This window comes from Molossus molossus, unplaced genomic scaffold (assembly GCF_014108415.1).
Source record: "Molossus molossus isolate mMolMol1 unplaced genomic scaffold, mMolMol1.p scaffold_m16_p_5, whole genome shotgun sequence".
Lineage (NCBI taxonomy): Eukaryota > Metazoa > Chordata > Mammalia > Chiroptera > Molossidae > Molossus > Molossus molossus.
Genome location: NW_023425388.1, coordinates 59266703 through 59284315, shown reverse-complemented (window position 1 = coordinate 59284315; position 17613 = coordinate 59266703). Strand labels below are relative to the sequence as shown.

The following is a 17613-nucleotide window of genomic DNA, read 5'->3' as shown; positions in this document are numbered from 1 at the left end:
CCAGAGGGGGTGCAGGAGGCGGCCAACTGATGTGCTCTCTCATCAATGTTTCTATCTCTCTCCCTCTCCCTTCCTCTCTCTCTAAAAAAAATCAATAAAAAGAAGAAAAATGATAATGGTCTACTTGGACGTTCATTGGTGTTGTCGTTTTGTTTATTTGCTCATGTAATCTGGCTTTGCTGCTAAGAGCCAGCTGGCACAGTTGGTCCCTCCTTACATTGACCTGGCCTGAGGCTGGACACCACAGAGGCCTGGGTCCCCAGCTGGGGTGTGTCACAGGGGAGGGCCTCTGGTGTGGCTGGCCCCGCTTCAGGGTGGCTCTAGCTCTGAGCTCCCTCCCTGGTGAGAAATAAGGTCCAGCACCCCTCAGGAAGCTGTGTGGGGTGCCGTGAACTCACCTGGCCTTCGTTGAGCAGCCGAAAAATGAGGCCTCCATCTGTGTCAGCCCGGACCACCACGGCATGAGCAGGCACCCGGGCCAGGTGACATTGTCTCCATTCAGTGACATCGGCCCAGCTGCCATCTGGGCACAGCAGTTTGAAGTCCTGTGACAGCAGCCCCTGGCCCCAGGAGGGCAGGGTTTTCCCTGGGAAATGGGGAAGCGCTGATGAGCCTAATCTTGTCTGTTGGAGAGGGGACCTTAGGAGGGCCTCAGGGATAGCCCAGGAGAGGGAGCCTGGAAGTTAGGGTGTCCTGGGCCACAGAACCATTGTGAAAAGAAACTCTTCCAGGAGGTGAGACCAGGACCACACCAGGAGGTGAGCAGAACCACACCAGCAGGTGAGCAGAACCACACCAACAGGTGAGACCAGAACCACACCAGCAGGTGAGACCAGAACCACACCAGCAGGTGAGCAGAACCACACCAGCAGGTGAGACCAGAACCACACCAGCAGGTGAGCAGAACCACACCAGCAGGTGAGCAGAACCACACCAGCAGGTGAGACCAGAACCACACCAGCAGGTGAGCAGAACCACACCAGCAGGTGAGCAGAACCACACCAACAGGTGAGACCAGAACCACACCAGCAGGTGAGACCAGAACCACACCAGCAGGTGAGCAGAACCACACCAGCAGGTGAGCAGAACCACACCAGCAGGTGAGACCAGAACCACACCAGCAGGTGAGCAGAACCACACCAGCAGGTGAGCAGAACCACACCAGCAGGTGAGACCAGAACCACACCAGCAGGTGAGCAGAACCACACCAGCAGGTGAACTCAGAATGGAGAGGAGCTCGGTGGCTCTACAAGACCAGGCGTCTCGATAGACTGTGTCTATTTTCTTAAATTTTCTACCTCTTACCATTTTCCACCAGTAAGATGGATTTGAGGTAATAACACAACACATATAAACAAAACTGTTTATTAAAGATAAAAAGAGTAAGAGAAGCTTAAAATGAGAGAGAGACACATGCCAGGAGTTCACTGCTGCCATCACGCACTACCTCTGGCTCTGAGCAGAGGGCAGAGGGCAGAGGGCAGAGGGCAGGGTGCCACGGTGGATACAAACCCTGACAGAATCCACCCAGAGCTGTGTCCCAGAGAGGAAAGGGTAAGTCTTCAAAGCTTCACCCATATATTCCAACATTAATCCACCTATTAATATTTTGGTATATTTCTTCCAGGTCCTTTTTTTCTATTCTAATTTCTAACCATTTTAAATATGGTTAAGGATGTACTTGATAGGTAATCCTGCATCCTGCTTTTATTCATTTGCCTTTTTTTTTTCTTATCCTCACTCGAGGACACCTTTCCACTTTTTATCCAGATAGAGCGGGAGGGAGAGAGAGGAAGAGAGAGAGAGAGAAACATCGACGCGAAAGGGACACATCGGGTGGTCACCACCCACACCACCCAACCAGGGCCGGGGACAAACTGCAGCCGAGGTACGTGCCCTCAGCGGGAACCGAACCGGGCCTCTCCGGACCACAGGCAGACGCTCCAATCGCTGAGCCAAACAAGCCAGGGCTCATTTGTCATTTTAAAGTAATTTTTCTCATTAATGGAAACTTTCCATAAAACTTATTTATAATAGAAAACAAATTTACTTGAAAGAGTGAATATTGACACCAAATAGGAAAATGAAGAAGACTATTTTAAAATGAGGAGGATAAGCCTGTTCTAGGAAATAGAAGGGAAAAGATTATTTGTGGGATCATGAAAACTCTGTTCACCCCAAAACCATTTTAAAAACAAAAACCCAAACCAAGAAAGTAATGGTTTGGAAAACTCCATAAAGGTCATTTTTTATGACTGCATAATAATTTATAGTATCTTACCAATTAGTTAGTGTCATTCTCTCCCCACTTCCTAACTTTTCTCTATTTTTATTTTTAATTTTTTTTTCATGTCCCAATCTTTGTGCTTTATTACTGGAATTATTTTAAAGGTGCTGCTCACTCTCTGAGTGAAGGGGAAAGTGGGAGAAGGCATTATTTTCTTCCGGGGGATGCTACATTCTCTATTTTTAAACTTCTGCAGAACCCTTGTATAAAACTGAAGAATCAATGTCCTTCCTGCGAGACAAAGTCATCTTGTAGGTATTCCCGCCTGCCATTCCTGTCCCCCAGAGCTGGGGACCATCACCGGCATATTACTTCACTAATTTAGATGCTTATATCAGCTCCACTCTTTGGTTCTTGCCAATCTTTTTGCATGATTACTCTTTAAAAATTACTACCTCTTCTAGGTATCTGCTTGAAAACATTTATTTGTAAAGATATATGTACCCCTATGCTCACTGCAGCATTATTCACAGTAGCTAAGACATGGAAACAACTGAAGTGTCCTTTGATAGATGATTAGATAAAGAAGATGTGGTGTAGCCCTGGCAGTGTTGCTCAGTGGTTAGTGTGTCAGCCTGTGTACAGAAGGGTCATGGAGTTCAATTCCTGGTCAAGAACATGTACCTGGGTTGCAGGTTTGATCCCTGGCCCTGGTTGGGGCACGTGTGGGGGCAACCAATTGATGTGTCTCTCTCACATCAATGTTTTTCTCTCTCTTCCTCCTCCCTCTCTCCCTTCCACTCTCTCTAAAAATCAATGAAAAAAATATCTTCAGGTGAGGATTAACAACAACAAAAATGAAGATGGGGTAGGGGTACATATATACAATGGAATACTACTCAGCCATAAGAAAGGATTAAATACTGCCATTTACAACAACATGGATGGATCTCGAGAGTATGATGCTAAACAATATAAATCAGATGGAAAAGGACAAGAACCACGTGATTTCACTAATACGTGGAATGTAAAACAGAAAACAACAAACAAATAAAAAATAAACAGGAACTCATAGACACAGACAACAGAAGGGTGGTTACCAGAGGAGAAGAGGGGTACAGGAAAATAAAGAGGGTAAAGGGGTCAAATACATGTGACAGAAGGAGACTGGACTTTGGGTGGTGAACACATAACACAATGTACAGATCATGTATTATAGAATGTACACTGGAACGTTATATAATTAACTAATGTCACCACAATACAACTAATAAAAAGATGGTATGGTAGGATTTGCCTTGTCTACCTCACCAAGTTGTAGTAAAACTTTAAAGAAATCATAATAAAAATTACTTCCTTAGATTTCCTTAGAATATCATCAACATTTTAAAAGAGCCGATTTTAACTAAATACATCCCCATTCTTTCTCCGCCTTCTAAACTCCGCTTTGCTTGACTCATCCTGGGGCCTAAGTCCCTGCTGCCTTTTCTCAAGATCAGGAGTCCTGCTCTGGAGACAGTCCTATTGTGCTCCTTCCATTTTTAGATCACTTTTTTCTTTCTCAAATCTGGCTAATATTGTTTGTCTTCATAAATGTCAGACTACATAATGGACCTTTTGATTTAAAAGGCAAATATTAACAAAAAAATACTTTACTTTAAAAAAATGTACTATGGCCTTGGCCAGTTTGGCTCAGGGGTTAGAGCGTCGGCCTGCAGTCCAGAGAGACTCGGGTTCGGTTTCCGCTAAGGGCATGTAACTCGGTTGCAGTTTGTCCCCGGCCCTGGTTGGTCATGCGGGTGGCAGCCACTCGATGTGTCCCTTTCACATCGATGTTTCTCTCTCTCTCTTCCTCACTCTCCCTCCCACTCTATCTGAACAAAAAATGGGAAAAAATGTCCTTGGGTGAGGATTAAAAACAAAAAATGGACTATGATCAGACTTTGGAACAGGCAGAACTATAGCAACAGAAGTCTGATTGGTGGTTGCCATGGTGGGGTGGGGTGGGGTGGACTAGAAGAAAATTTTGGGGTGAAAATTTTGCAATCACCCTCTTGATTGTGGTGGTAGTTATACAACTGCTAGTTTTTGGCAAAACTCATAGAACTATACTTTTAAAAGGCTGCATTTTAGCTATATATAAATTATACCTCAATTAAAAATAATAATCCTTAGGTAAACCCAAATTAGGGGACATTCTATAAAATAACTGGCCTGGCCCTGGCTGGTTTGGCTCAGTGGTTAGAGCGTGCTCCTGCGGACCAATGAGTCTCGGGTTTGATTCTGATTAAGGGCGCTTACCTCGGTTGCCGGCCCAGGTTGGGGTCGTGCGGGAGGCAGCCAGTCCATGTGTTTCTTTCACAGCAGTGTTTTCTCTCTCCCTCTTCCCCTCTCTCCCTCCCATTCTATCTGAACAAATAAAAAACATATATATATAGCCTGACTCTTCAAAAATGCCAATGTCACAAAAACAAACAAATGAAAAATTCAGGAAACTGTTCAAAGCTAAAGAAAACGGAAAAGACCTAATAACTAAATATCATCTATTAGGTCCTGGCCTGAAAAACACTGCTGCAAGGAACAGAACTGGGACAATTAATGAATCTAAAATGGACTGTAGATTCGATAATAGTATTATGTCAACGTTACATTTCCCGAGACTGACAGCTGTAGTGTTGGTCCCCCTCGCCCTGTTCTCAGAGATACGCACTGAAGCACGGAAGGGGTGACACGGGCAAAAACACTCTCAAACGGCTCAGAAAGAACACACACAGGGAGACACAACAGTGAGTCAGTATGTCACAGGCTGAAAGTTGGTACCCTGGTGAAAAATAAAGCGGAATTCTTTGAGTTATTCTTTGTTTTTTAATCCTCACTCAAGGACATTTTTCCATTTTTTGTTCAGATAGAGTGGGAGGGAGAAAGAGGGGGAGAGAGAGAGAGAGAGAGAGAGAGAGAGAGAAACATCGACGTGAAAGGGACACATCGAGTGGTTGCCACCCACACAACCCAACCAGGGCCGGGGACACACTGCAACTGAGGTATGCGCCCTTAGAGGAACCGATCCCAGGTCTCTCTGGACCGCAGGCCCACGCTCTAACCTCTGAGCCAAACCGGCCAGGGCCTTTGAGTTATTCTTGAAACTTTTCTAAAGCTCAGTTATTTCAGAATTTAAAAAAAATTTAAATGACAAGGATATAATGGATCAACACATAACACCTTGTCCAGGGATGAAGGGGCAGCTTCTTCAGATAAGAGAAAAATGCCAGGAATGGGTGGTAGATGAGTTAGTGCAGAGGTTTACACACTTTTTTTGGCAAAGCGGAACCCAATCTTCACGTGGAAACAGACCCCAGTACGGTATAGGAATCAGGGCAGTCAGGGCTGCTCACTGGCCCGTGCCCGCAGAGCAGGGTGAACTCCCTTGCTGAGACCCCCCTTCCTTTCCCTGCCCCGGGGCCAGGGGCTGCTCCCACTCACCGTCCGTGTTCTCCAGGACAGTGCTGTGCTTCACAAAGGCCACGTCCCCTGCCCCTTCTGCCAGACACCTGCAGAGGAGAACCCGTGAGCCTGGCAGGGCTGAGCTCCCCAGACTGGCAGCGCCAGCCCATCCTCCACCTCTGGAGTCCGGCTGGGACGGTTAGAGGTGGGGGTGTCACGGTGGGGTCGGTTTCCAGCTCCGTGTGGCTTTGCCAAGCTGTGGAGACGGCCGAGCCTCACCGCCTGTGACGTGGGGGTGGGAAAGTGGCTCCATGGGAGAGATGCTTTGTAGCCTGTGTGGATTCTGCACAGCAGGGTTGAAAGGAGCGGATCCTGTGGCGGCAGCGGCAGCCTTAACGCCCAGAGGGTTTTGAAGATGACCTGAGGCAGGGCCTTGGACCAGCCCTTCTCATGCTGGGACACAAGCCTTGAGTGAATGGGACCAGGACTTTTATGGGTCCTCTATATGTTACTGCCCAGTGAGCGAGGCCGGTCAGAGCCTACGGGCAAGGGGGCTGCCTGGGTCTCCACAGCCAGCAAGTGAGCAGGGACTGGACTGGGGGGACGACACCAGGGGAGGTGGGGTGGTCGACAGTCTCTGGCTGGGAGGACAGATGGCTGTTTTCTCTCTGTGCTAAGAACTGCCTTTCCCCAGACCCCAGGCTGGAGCGTGGGCACAGCAGGCTGCCCGCGTCCAGTGCCGACCGAGGCCAGGGCGGGGAGAGGGCTCAGCGGCTTCCATTCCAGCCCCGGGAGCACGGCCCCTCCTTAATGGACTGACCACGTGCGCCAGTTGTTAGAGCCTCGGTTTCGGACCCACAGCAGGCTCGTCTAAAGGGCCAGCCTGAAGCCGGGGTCCCCGCCACGTTCCCACCCCCACCGCCCTCCCGCTGCCCCGAGACGCCAGAATGGACCCGGGAGGGGCAAAAGGCTGTTTTGTCACTTTCTCCTCTCTGAGTCCTCACCTCTCTAAATATACCAAACATGTTGACTTATGAGCAAATCCAGTCTGGCGTATTCCGGTTTGGTGTTTTTAAATCAATTAGGGCACATGAACTATATAAAGGGCGCTTTGATGTGAGGCCCCTCCCCCCAGGGCCCTGGGCTAAGTGTTTGCCCGGCTCTGCGGCCCCGGCCACAGCCCGGCTCGCCCAGCGCCAGCCCCGCCCAGGCCCCTCTCACCGGAAGGCCCCGCTGTAGTCGTAGTATCTCTCCAGGGGGCTCTTGTCACACACCCCCTCCCCAGCGTCGTTGCCCCGGCAGAGGCGACAGAGGGACTTGGAGTAACTGGTCTCTCCTGCCCCTGGGACGCAGCTGCCCCCAAAATACTCGCTGACAGCTGCGGGAAGGAGGGAGAGGGAGGTCAGCCAGCTGTACAGCGGGGTCAGACCCCTTGCCCTGTCCCCTAGGGAGGGCTCAGGCCACTCAGGCTGGAGTGGAGGGCTGGGCTCCCCAGGGACAAGGCTGGACCGGTCAGGCTTCAGTTTGAATAAAACTGGGGAAATGGATCCGATCAGTGATTCCCAAACTGAGCCACAAAAGTGTGGGCATTGGGGCATGACTGTTGCTACTCAAAAGTGGCCCAGGTAAAGAAAACATTTCCCCCCAAATAGCCAGATAGGACAATGAAATATTGACTAGACACTGTTCTTATTGAGGGTTTCAAAATCAGTTTGGGTAATCAGTGGAAGCAGGGAAAATAAATGATTACTTAACAATTATAATTAATTTGATAGACAACAGGGTAGGGAGGGAAACCGAGGAGAGGGAGCTGTCCTGGTGAAGAGGTTGGATCTGCATGGTTTCCGGGCTCCGGCCAGCACCGAGGCCTGTGTCCACCCTCTTGACAAATATTTACCCTGTGCTGCGGACACTCCTGGGCCACACGGGGGGAGTAGGACGGAGTCACATCGTGTTCATCACCCCACTAGACTGAGCTCTTCCAGGGTGGGCCCCCTTTCTTGGTATTTTTTGCATTCTCCCAGGGAAGAAGACATTTAATAATTGTGCCAAGTGACTGATAAACTACTCACACCAGCCACCATCTGAGAGGACATGGCTCCCGGGCTTCTATGAGACCTGCTGACTCACACTGTGGTTGGGTGGCATGGGGGCAGTACACACATGTGTATACATATGTGTCATGTGAGTTTGTGCATGTGTGTACATGATACATGTGTATGCACAACAGTGAGGTGCCCGCCAAGAGGTATGGAAGTTGAATTCCTAGTAACTACAGCTCCCTGAGGTGAGCTCTACCCTGCGCCACACTCTGCAAAGACACTGTGTGTGTTCTCAGGCCTCCCAACCTCACAGCACTGCAGTTAGTTTTCCCATGTTACAAGATGAGGACACTGAGGTTCAAGGAGGTAGAGTAGCTTATCTGAGGGCAGCTCATCTAACCACCTATCTGACAGCAAAGTCGGGGCTTTAAAACACCATTTTTTCTCTTGCAAAATCCCCGTCCTGCACCCACCCCCAGAAGCATGGGTCAGCTGTGGAGCACACCAGGATGCAGCACACTGTGGACAAGGGATTTGGGGGCACCCCAAGCTCCGTAGAGGTTGGTGTGATCCCGGGAAGGCAGTTTAAAAATGTGGTGGTTGTGTCAGGGGCCACCTCAGTGCTGTATTGTGTCCACTGTGGAGAGAGTGACATGGCTAGGTGGCCAGCAGGTGACCAGGAAAAGAAGCCCAAAGTATGAGAAGCAGGGCTTCAGCCCAGGCCACCAGCACGAGGCTCTGGGATCTTAGCCGGGTCTTCAGGCCTTCACCTGACACCCCACACGCATCTCCTTCCCATCCACCCCATTCCGATCACTCTCAACTCCCTTCTACAGGGAATTTCTTACGTGCTCCACAGACCTATTCTCACTTCAGAGGGGCTTTCTGGGTGCAAGCCAGAAGCTTGTTTGGGTCCTGAAGAAATAGTTTCCGACTCTGTAAAGCTGACAACACATTTCTGGAAATAGTGACCTACACCAGGTCTACACCAGGCGAGAGCTACTTCTTGGTGATTCACCGAGTCCCAACGGGCCCTGGGTGTCAGGACACCGTGGGAGTGAGTGAGAGTTGAGGGCTCTGGAGGGGCCTTCAAGCAGAAACTAAACTGGTGGCAACAGGGGGCAGGCCCGCCAGAAAGACCAGGGGACGGTACACCGATTAGGTGTCTGGAGGCCCCTGGAGAGTGGACAGTGCTGCTCCTTAAAGGAAATGCAAGAGGAAGGTCAGCCTGGAGGGAGGCTGTCCTGTGAGGGGAAGAGCAGGGATGAAGCAAGGGGAGGGGAGACGCAGGGATGCCACAGGAGAAGCTTGTGCTGCCCAAAGCCCTCACCTTTGAGCACGTCACATCCCATCACCGAGAGGCTGCCACTCTCTACCAGGTAGCCCACGGGCACGTTCCAGCCCACTGTCCTGTTGATGCCCGTGTGGCAGGACCTCATGCCCTTCAGGGTGTTGATGGTTAGGTTGGAGCTCCTCTTGACCACAGCTACTGCATAATAGGAGGTACCAACCTCTAGAAGGAGGAGAGGAGAGGCATGAGGGCGGCAAGGGAGAGCCTGAGAGAGGCTGGGACCCTGCCTGGGAAGTTTGGGGTAAAAGGGTCTGTGTGCGTATGTGAACCTGTGCATGTATGGATGTACATGCGTATGTGTGCATGGTATTCAGTTACCGAGAGAGCAAGTGAGTGCAAGTGAGTTTCTTCGCACAGGGCCCGCCCTCCTCCAACCTCAGGTGGTACATGTCGTCGAGACATATTATTTCATTAGTTAATTTTCATCTTTCCTTCCTAAGTCAGCTGGCACTTAGCTGGGTCATGTCATTTGTACAGGTCAGGGGAGCTCGGTAGCTGGACCATCGGCAGAAATGGTATGCACAGTTTTGTTTTCCAAAACTGAAGGCCCTTTGGAGAACTTAGAAGGATTGAGAGAGTGGTAGTGTGGTTATGGGAAGAACGTTTGGGAGGAGCAGGGGGAGCAGGGCAGTGGCTTCCCCAGATTAGAAAAAGTGATTTCCTAGTGCTGAGGAGAAGGGGAGGGGGGTGGGGGTGGGGAGAGAGAGAGAGAGGAACAATGTAGTCCCATATCACTCAAGACCCTGACTGGGGTGCATGTGGGTGGGCAGGAGTCCACAGCTTTGCAAAAGATTCCCCCCCGGGCCAAAGTGCCGAGAAGGGGCCATTCAGACAAGACAGGGATGATTCAGCTCTGGGGACTGATGACCAGAGGGCACCCTCCCACTGATATGGTGCACTGCCCTGTGGTGGTGGGTGCCCTCGATCAGAATGAAGTTGAGTTCTAGAAAACAAGCCACTATAATTTCTTGCACACCTGAGTCTGGGCCCTGGCAATCTAAGTAGCCTAGTCTGGTCCCACCTTCTGACTTGCCCACTGTGACTTTTTTTGTAGTTCCTTGAACACAGCAAGCTCTTTCCCACCTGAGACTCTTATCTGGGTTCCACGTAATGTCACCTCCCTAGATAAGCAGACAGGAGTCTGTTCTATTTCAATAGGTCTCCCTACGCCCCTTATTTTCGCCCTGATGGCCTTGACTTTTTCAAGTACCCACCACATGTGTGACTACATTTTTTGGGTGTTTATTTGTTTATTATCTGACTCCTGCTCTGTGAGGGCAGAAACCGGCTCTCTTTTGCTTACTGGTGGTGTATGACTGGCATGTGGTAGGTGCTTAGTAAATGTGTTGAACTAATTAAAGAGGAACGGCTATATTTGGGGCCCATGGAGCAGGGCTGTTTCTGGCCATTAAGTGAAAAGGCTTGCTAGTTTGCAGGGCTGGACCGTGTCCTATAGCATCTGACAGTCATTGATTCAACAAGTAACCGAGAGCGATCTTGTGCTGGGCACTGAACATGGGGACAGGGCCTCCTCAGGGGACTCACTATGGGGAGGACAAAGACAACAAGACAGAGGCCTCAGCAGAGTGAGTCTGTGCTCCAGGAAGCAGGAGAGAGAGACCCTTTGCAGGGGTGAGAGGCCCAGGGGGCTCCTTGGAGACGTTAACCAAGCTGGGCTGTGACAGAGGCTAGGCATGCGACACGTGGTGGGGGAGGGGCAACTGGCAGGCTGAGCCTGAGGTGTGTCTGGTGTGAAGTGCAGGGACAGGGGCAAAGGAACTCACATTTCCCACCATGTATCACAGGTCAGGTGCTCCCACATGGGCTCATTTAGTCTGTGACAGGGCAGAGATCACTATCCCCATTTGTAGTCAAGGAAGTGGAGGTTGTCCAAGGGCACAGGAGGCCACAGGAAGGGGCAGAGCTGGGATTTGTGTTTGGTATGTGGGCTCTGCAGCTCCTGGTCACCACCTCTTGCCTGGCCCCCTCTCCATTCCTCCAGCTTCTGACAGCCGCCACTCAAGTGTGAGGTAGCTGGGCATTACTGAGGCCTCTGCGCCCCAGGCGATCACGCCCGGCACTGTACCAGGCTCGGGCAGCCCCAGTGTGTGGGTGAAAGTTAGGGGGCTGCTGGATCCCCATGAGGAAGAACACATGCGGGCCAGCCCTCTGTGTTTCTGGCACCCCCGCTTTCATGGAAAGGGGGTTTTCAAGAAGATTCAGGGGGCCCTCTGAAGGTTTGTGCGCCAGGACTCCAGGACTGCACTGACAGGGCTATTGACCAGCTCCAAGGCTTCAGGTGGGGTCAGGCCCAGCAAGGACACCTGCTGAGCGACTTCTTCTCTCCTCTCCCACCCCCTCTCCTCCCGCTGGGCCCTCTGACCTTGATCATACACTTCACCCACCACGGGCTTCAGGCCGAGCTCCTTTCCGGCCTCGTAAATGGCTCCTCCATCCAGAGTGATGGCATCAGCTTCCCGAGCCTGCTGGGAACATGAGTCAGCACCCCCCACCCTCTCCCCCCACCCCGCCTCACTCAGCTCACTGAGGGAGAAGCTCAGGGACACCCACCCAAGGCTTATGCAAAGCCCTGGAGGTCCACACGGGTCCTTTCAGTCTGGCTCAGGAGTCCTGTCCTGGCTCAGCCTCGCAGGTCCTTCCTCCACCAGGGCCTATGGGTCACCCCTTTACCAGGCCCAAAGTGACAGCTCTCCTAGGCCAAGAGTTCACCTTGTTTCTCTAATTATGTTATTTGAAAAATATTAACTTTATAGGACTTACGAAAAATGAACATAGTAAAAAATCAGATAGTACAAGACAGTATGTAGTGGAAAGTGAATCCCCTCACTGTCTTGTTTCCTAGCCTCTGCTAACCTCTTCCTCGGGTTTTCTCTGCAAGGTGAATCCCATAAATGCATGCCCTCTTCAACTTGTCCCTTTTTCTTTTAAAACACAAATGGCAGTATACTATCAGTGTGCCACAGGGGCCCCGGAATAGAATAGTTCAGTAGAGCCGGTTTGTACCCATGTGGGCCTGGATCAGGCCAGGGGCACAGCAAAGGCTGAGCTGAGGTGAAAACCAGGTCCCCTTGCTTGCCCCTGAGGTTTCCCTCCGTGCCTGTGCTGCCACTAAAGTCCTGCCTCTGAGTATCATCAGTGCCAAGTCAGCAGATCTCCTGCCCCTCAGAGCCCTTTTCCCACCCCCACTCACCCACGCAGGACCACTGTCCTCTGTTCCTCCTTCCCCAGAAACCACACAAACCCCGTTCTGGAAAACTCCATGGCACAGTGAGTAACCACCACAGGATTCTGCTGTCTGGTTCCCTCGGTGGGGTGGGCAGTGTCCCCACTCTAGCACGAGACTTGTGGAAGAAAAACTCTGCCTCTCAGACACCTTTCCCCACTGGTGCCCATCTGAGCAGGGGCCCTCTCTGAGGCCTCCCAGCGCTTGGCCTGGGCCTGGGCAGGAAACAAGCTGGCCAGTTGTTGCCTGGGAAACTCAGGAGATCCTATGGCCCAAGCCTGGCAGGGGGGATATCATGCTTTTCCCAGTGACTGAGGCTGCTGTGTGCTCCCTTCTGAGTCAGAGCTCTCCTGTGTGGCCGGCAGAGGTGGCGGAGTGCGAGGGAGAGGACTCACCGAGATGAGCTGGACACAGTGGTCGGCTGAGGTGCCCTGGACGCACAGAAGGGAGGGCTGGATCCCGGCTCTCTGGAAGGCCTTGCTCATGTCACTGCACTTCTGCTGCTCGGGGTCTGAGGTGGTGCACCACTGCACCTCCCTCCCGCTGAGCGCTGGGGGAGGGGACAGTGAGGCCCAGTCCCCAGGCATCCCAGCCCCCACCGAGGAGGAGGGCTGCAGCAGCTCTTTGTGATCCTCTTCCACAACAGCACAGCCCTCCCACTGGGACCCACTGAGGCACAAAGAGGTGTCACAGACTGGGAAGGGCTGGCTCACCGGCAGAGCTGTGTGGGGCCATGTAGGTCCCTGGCTCAGGACAGTTGGATGGTTCAGCCTGGCTCTTACAGAGGTGAGGGAGTGTCTCCCAGGCATCGGTTGGCTACCTTTCCCTCCCTGCCATCCTGGAGCACACATAGCCTGGGGTGTGGAAGGAGCACCGGCCGGGAGTCCTGCAGGCTCTGTGACTAGGCCGGTTCCTGCTCCTCCTGGGGCCTGTGTCCTCCCAGAGGATGCTGGACTGGGTTCCTCACTAAGCCAGGTCCCTGGGCCCTCCTCATTAAACTGGGACAGGAGACAGGGAGGTGGTTGTGGGTGCCCTTGAGGAGCCTGGCACCCTCCTGGAGCATCTTTGATTGTATGCCCCATTGCAAACCCACCCGCGGGGGCACAGTGCCAGGCCCTGACAAGGAGAGGCCCAGGACTCAGCAGTCTAGCTTCCAGTTCCTACTCCTTCAGCTGGTGACTTCAGGCAACTTATTTGACCTCTCTGAGCCTGTTTCAGAGGAGAAAACCCACTTCTGTGTTGTAAATAAACCATTGCTGGCACAGGACACACGGGTCCTCAATGGACTTCCATCTTGGGACTCTCCTTCTGGTGGGAACCTTGTTGGGTTCCACGATCTGACCAGGTCAGAGGCCTGGAGAGCTCCGGCCTCGGGCCCAGAAGAGTGATGCAGAGTTCCCGAGATTGCGGATGTCCCCAGCCTCCCTTCCACCAGCCCTCCGTCCGTCTCCCCAACTCGGGGCGACCCCCGGAATGTGGACCGGCCTTCCCCTCTATAGTGCTCCAGGACTGCACCCCGGTAGGCCGGGCAGTCGCCGAGCTGCGACCGGGGTGGCGGTCAGAGCGATGACAGTCTCCGCCCGCGACCCCTGCGAGCAGTTACCGAAGTACCGCCCTGACTCCCTTGGGAGGAGGGCGTTACGGACGCGCGGAGACCCCGTCTGTGCCCCCTTCTCCATCCCCGCACCTGCAGGGCGCCCTGGGGCGGTCTCCGGGAGGTACCTCGCTCCTCCTCTCCTCTCATCCTCCGGACTCGTCTCCCGTCTCCTGTCTCCCTCCCCGAGGGGACTCCAGAGAAGTGGAGTCGCTCTGGCCCCCAATCCCTCCTCTGGCTTCCACGCCCATCAAGGGCGCCCCCCTCCCCATCCTCCCGACCCGCCAGGCTTCCCCGCGCCTCTCCTAGGCGCGTCAGAAGGTCCGCTTTTCCAATATCAGCTCACTGCTGCTTCTTCCACGAAGCCCTCCAGACATCCCTCTACCGTCCTCATCCGCGAGACGCGGGTTCAGGACACACTTCCCAGCCCCCGGCCTCTGCTCAGGGCCGTTGGAGAGTTCCAGGGCCCCTGCCCCGGGTCCTGCCCCCACGGCGGGGTAGCGGGGCCTCACCAGTGCGCAGAGCCAGGAAGAGCCACAGAGCCACACTCGGGCCTTGCATGGCGCGGTCTAGAGCCGTGTTCGGTGTGGGTTGGGTTAAAGGTGGGTCCGAGTGGGTCAGCAGCAGCTAGAGCTTTCTCCTTTCTTCCCCCCGCTCGGGCTGTCAGCCCTGTGGAGGGTGGCCGGGGCGTGCCTTGGCGGTGTCCACGCCCCCGGGGCGCACCCGCCCACCTCAGACCGGACACCTGGAGGACCAGACTGGCCTTGGCCTTCTCTCTGGCGCCGCTTTCTGGAACCGCGGCTGGTGTGGGGGCCGGGTTTCACCGCGGGGCTGTCGGGATCCCGGTGCTCGCCTGGGCGCGCACTCAGCGAGCTGTCCCTGAGTCAGGTATCTGCCCTCCGACTCCCTTAACTCAACGCCTGTTCCCAGGGCGCGCGCTCCTCAGCGACTGGCGGGCCAGCGGGAGCATCTTCACGTCCTCTTTTCCCAGAAAGACTCCAAATACCATGTACAGTTGGAGAGGGGAAAGCTCAGATTGTTAAGGAAAAAGAGGTCAGAATCCCAGAGTCTGAGCTGGAAGGAAGCTGAAGGGCCTCAAATTCATTCACCAGCCTCCCTTCAGGCATATACTGTACCAAGGATCTGGGGACAGAGAGGCAAATCTTGGTGGATTCGATCCTGGCTGGGAAGGAGTTGCCCTGGAGGGACTTCACATTCTAGGTGACTGCCTCAGCTTGGACCTAAAGAGGGGAAGTGACCTGCCCCAGGTCACACATTTAGTCAGTGACAGGGCTGGAGCTAGAACCCAGGTCCTCAGTAGAGCCTGGCTCATTCCATCATGCTTTGGAAGATGGGAAGCAGACCGAAGAGGGGGAGGAGGAGGAAGCAGAAAAGGACAAAGCAGGTGAGAGGAGGAAGCCAATGAAGAAGGTGAGGAAGGAAAAGATTGGTTGCTTATTTTTCTAGAACAGTGTTTTTTTTCAAAGTGTGGTTTCCAGACCAGCAGCAGCAGCAGCAGCAGCAGCATAACCTTGAACTTGTTAGATACGCAAATTCTCAGGCCCACCTCTTACCCACAGAGCTGAGTTTGAGAACCGCTGTTCTAGGTAGACCAGAACTGCAGTGCTCCATGCGTGCTGGGGATATGAAGAGTGGACTGCAGAAATTTTACTCAGTCACCTGCCTCCATTTATGTCCTTATCTTTTATCATCCGCCTCAAGAGTACCCAGGACTGACATCCTCCCTGTCTTGAGTAGAGGATACATGTACTAAGAACAACGAGCGAGAGAAAAGGGGTCTCTGGGTCTGGGTTTGTCAATCCTTGAGCCTGGCTCCTCTGCTTGGGCCATGAAGCTGCTGCTTCTCACACACAGATATGATCATGAGGTCTGGGCTTCAGGAGACCTGAGCTCTTCTCTCATCACCCACTCACTGTGGGACCTCAGCCAAGTTCCTTCTCTCTGAGCTTCCTATGTCAAAGGAAGATCATGATGGCTCCATTCTTCGTCCCCTACTGGCTGTCTGCTCTGGAGAATCTGAGGGGGGCACGTGTGGTACAAGCTGTGTTGCCATCCCCAGCTACAGTTACCAAGAGAATGAGGCATCTCTTTCTAACTCGCACAAATGGACTGGCAGGTGGCCCTGGCAGAGGGCCTATGGCCTGTCCTAAGGGGATGGAATAAATGAAGTGTCCTTAGCAAGCCTCACTCTCCTGACTGTGAAGATGAAAAGGCTCATTTTGCATACTCCACGAGCAAGCAGAAGGTGTTGGCAGGATATGTACTCATTGTTCCTTTAGCAAAACTCCAGGTGACGATGATAAGGTGTCAGACAGCTACAACCAAAGAGCTTGGTGAGCTCCTTCACAGTGAGGTCTTTTTCCAAACTCTCAGAGGTTACTCCTTAACTGTGAATTTGCTGCCTCCGGACTCCAGGCCCTTCTAGATCAGGCCCATTTGCCTGGTATTAACATGCATGTTGCTTTGTATTGACATCCGCGTGTAATAGGGAACTCTGCCTCAGCCTGAGCCATTTCTGAGGCATACGTGGGTGATCAAAGGAATGGGTGGAATGCAATGAGGGTATAATGAGCCAGTAATTTAACCAAGGAATAGCCTTATAGAGAAGCAGAAGCACTGAGGTTAATTGGGTCCCCATTCTGGGTTCATATCGAGGTGAGAGAGTATAAAAAAGATAAGAACTGGTTTCACTAACACTTCCGTAATATGTTGGGGCCTAAGCAACACTGCTTTGGGAACCCCTGACCCTACTCCATGATATGAGCTCTTCTTCACTCTGCCAAAGCCACAGCTCTGGCACTCCAAAGGTTCAGGGTGCCCACCAGCATGGAGCTTGCTCATCAGGGAACTGGAATACACTAAAGACAGCCTCTGGGGACTCAGAAAGAAGAGAGGCCTTTGATGGGGCAGAGAGCTTGTACTGGTAGGTGAGGGGGCTAATGAGCCAGCAAAATGTGGATGAACAATTCCTCTACCCAGAATCTTAGAAAAATTAATGTTTTTTCATTTCAACAACCATACTTTATATTTTTCTATATAAAGTAATGTCTTTGACTAACTAGGAACATGTCCAATTTTTATTTTGGGACATTTGGAAGGGCTGGTATGCCCTTAGGTATGGTGAACATTTGCAGCAGTAAATGTGTTATCAAAGAATATCACCCTCTTACAGTAAGTCCTCACTGAATGTCATTGATAGGTTCTTGGAAACTGCAGCTTTAAGGGAAATGATGTATAACAAAACCAATTTTACCGTAGGCTAATTGATATAAATAAGAGTCAAGTTCCTACAGCATATTTCTGGTCACAAAAACGTTTCCAAACCCCCAAATAAAGACCCAAACATTTCTAATATTAAACTTTAAAATAAATGGGAACTATACAGACACTTAAGAACGACTAATAAAAACAAGTAAGATCATTGTTTTCCAACCTGCTTATTTCAGTTCAGGGTCTTGAGTGGCCAGAGCCTATCCTGGTACCCAACCCTGGACAGGCTGCTCATTCCGGGCACCCAGACACCCATGCTCACTCAGACTGAGGCAGTGTAGACACCCCAGTTCACCTCAGGTGCACATCTTTGGGATGTGGGAGGAAACTGGAGGATCCGGAGAAAACCCACAGAGACATGGGGAGGACGTGCAAACTCCAGACAGACAGTGGTACCAGCAGGGAATAGTTTTTTTCCTTCTC

At 52.1% G+C, this 17613-nt stretch overlaps 1 protein-coding gene across 1 annotated transcript in view; it reads right to left on the bottom strand.

Annotated features, from left to right (window-relative positions):
* Positions 1-14462, bottom strand: part of MELTF (melanotransferrin) — a 35618-nt gene extending 21156 nt beyond the window's left edge. Inside the window, exons 1-7 of the mRNA XM_036242502.1 lie at positions 14412-14462; positions 12701-12855; positions 11445-11544; positions 9041-9223; positions 6890-7046; positions 5708-5775; positions 399-586 (exon numbers count right to left, since the gene is read on the bottom strand). Of these exons, the coding sequence (XP_036098395.1) occupies positions 399-586; positions 5708-5775; positions 6890-7046; positions 9041-9223; positions 11445-11544; positions 12701-12855; positions 14412-14460 (900 nt within the window). The 5' untranslated portion in view covers positions 14461-14462. The remainder of the gene's footprint in view (positions 1-398; positions 587-5707; positions 5776-6889; positions 7047-9040; positions 9224-11444; positions 11545-12700; positions 12856-14411) is intronic.
* Between the last annotated feature and the right edge of the window lie 3151 nt (positions 14463-17613).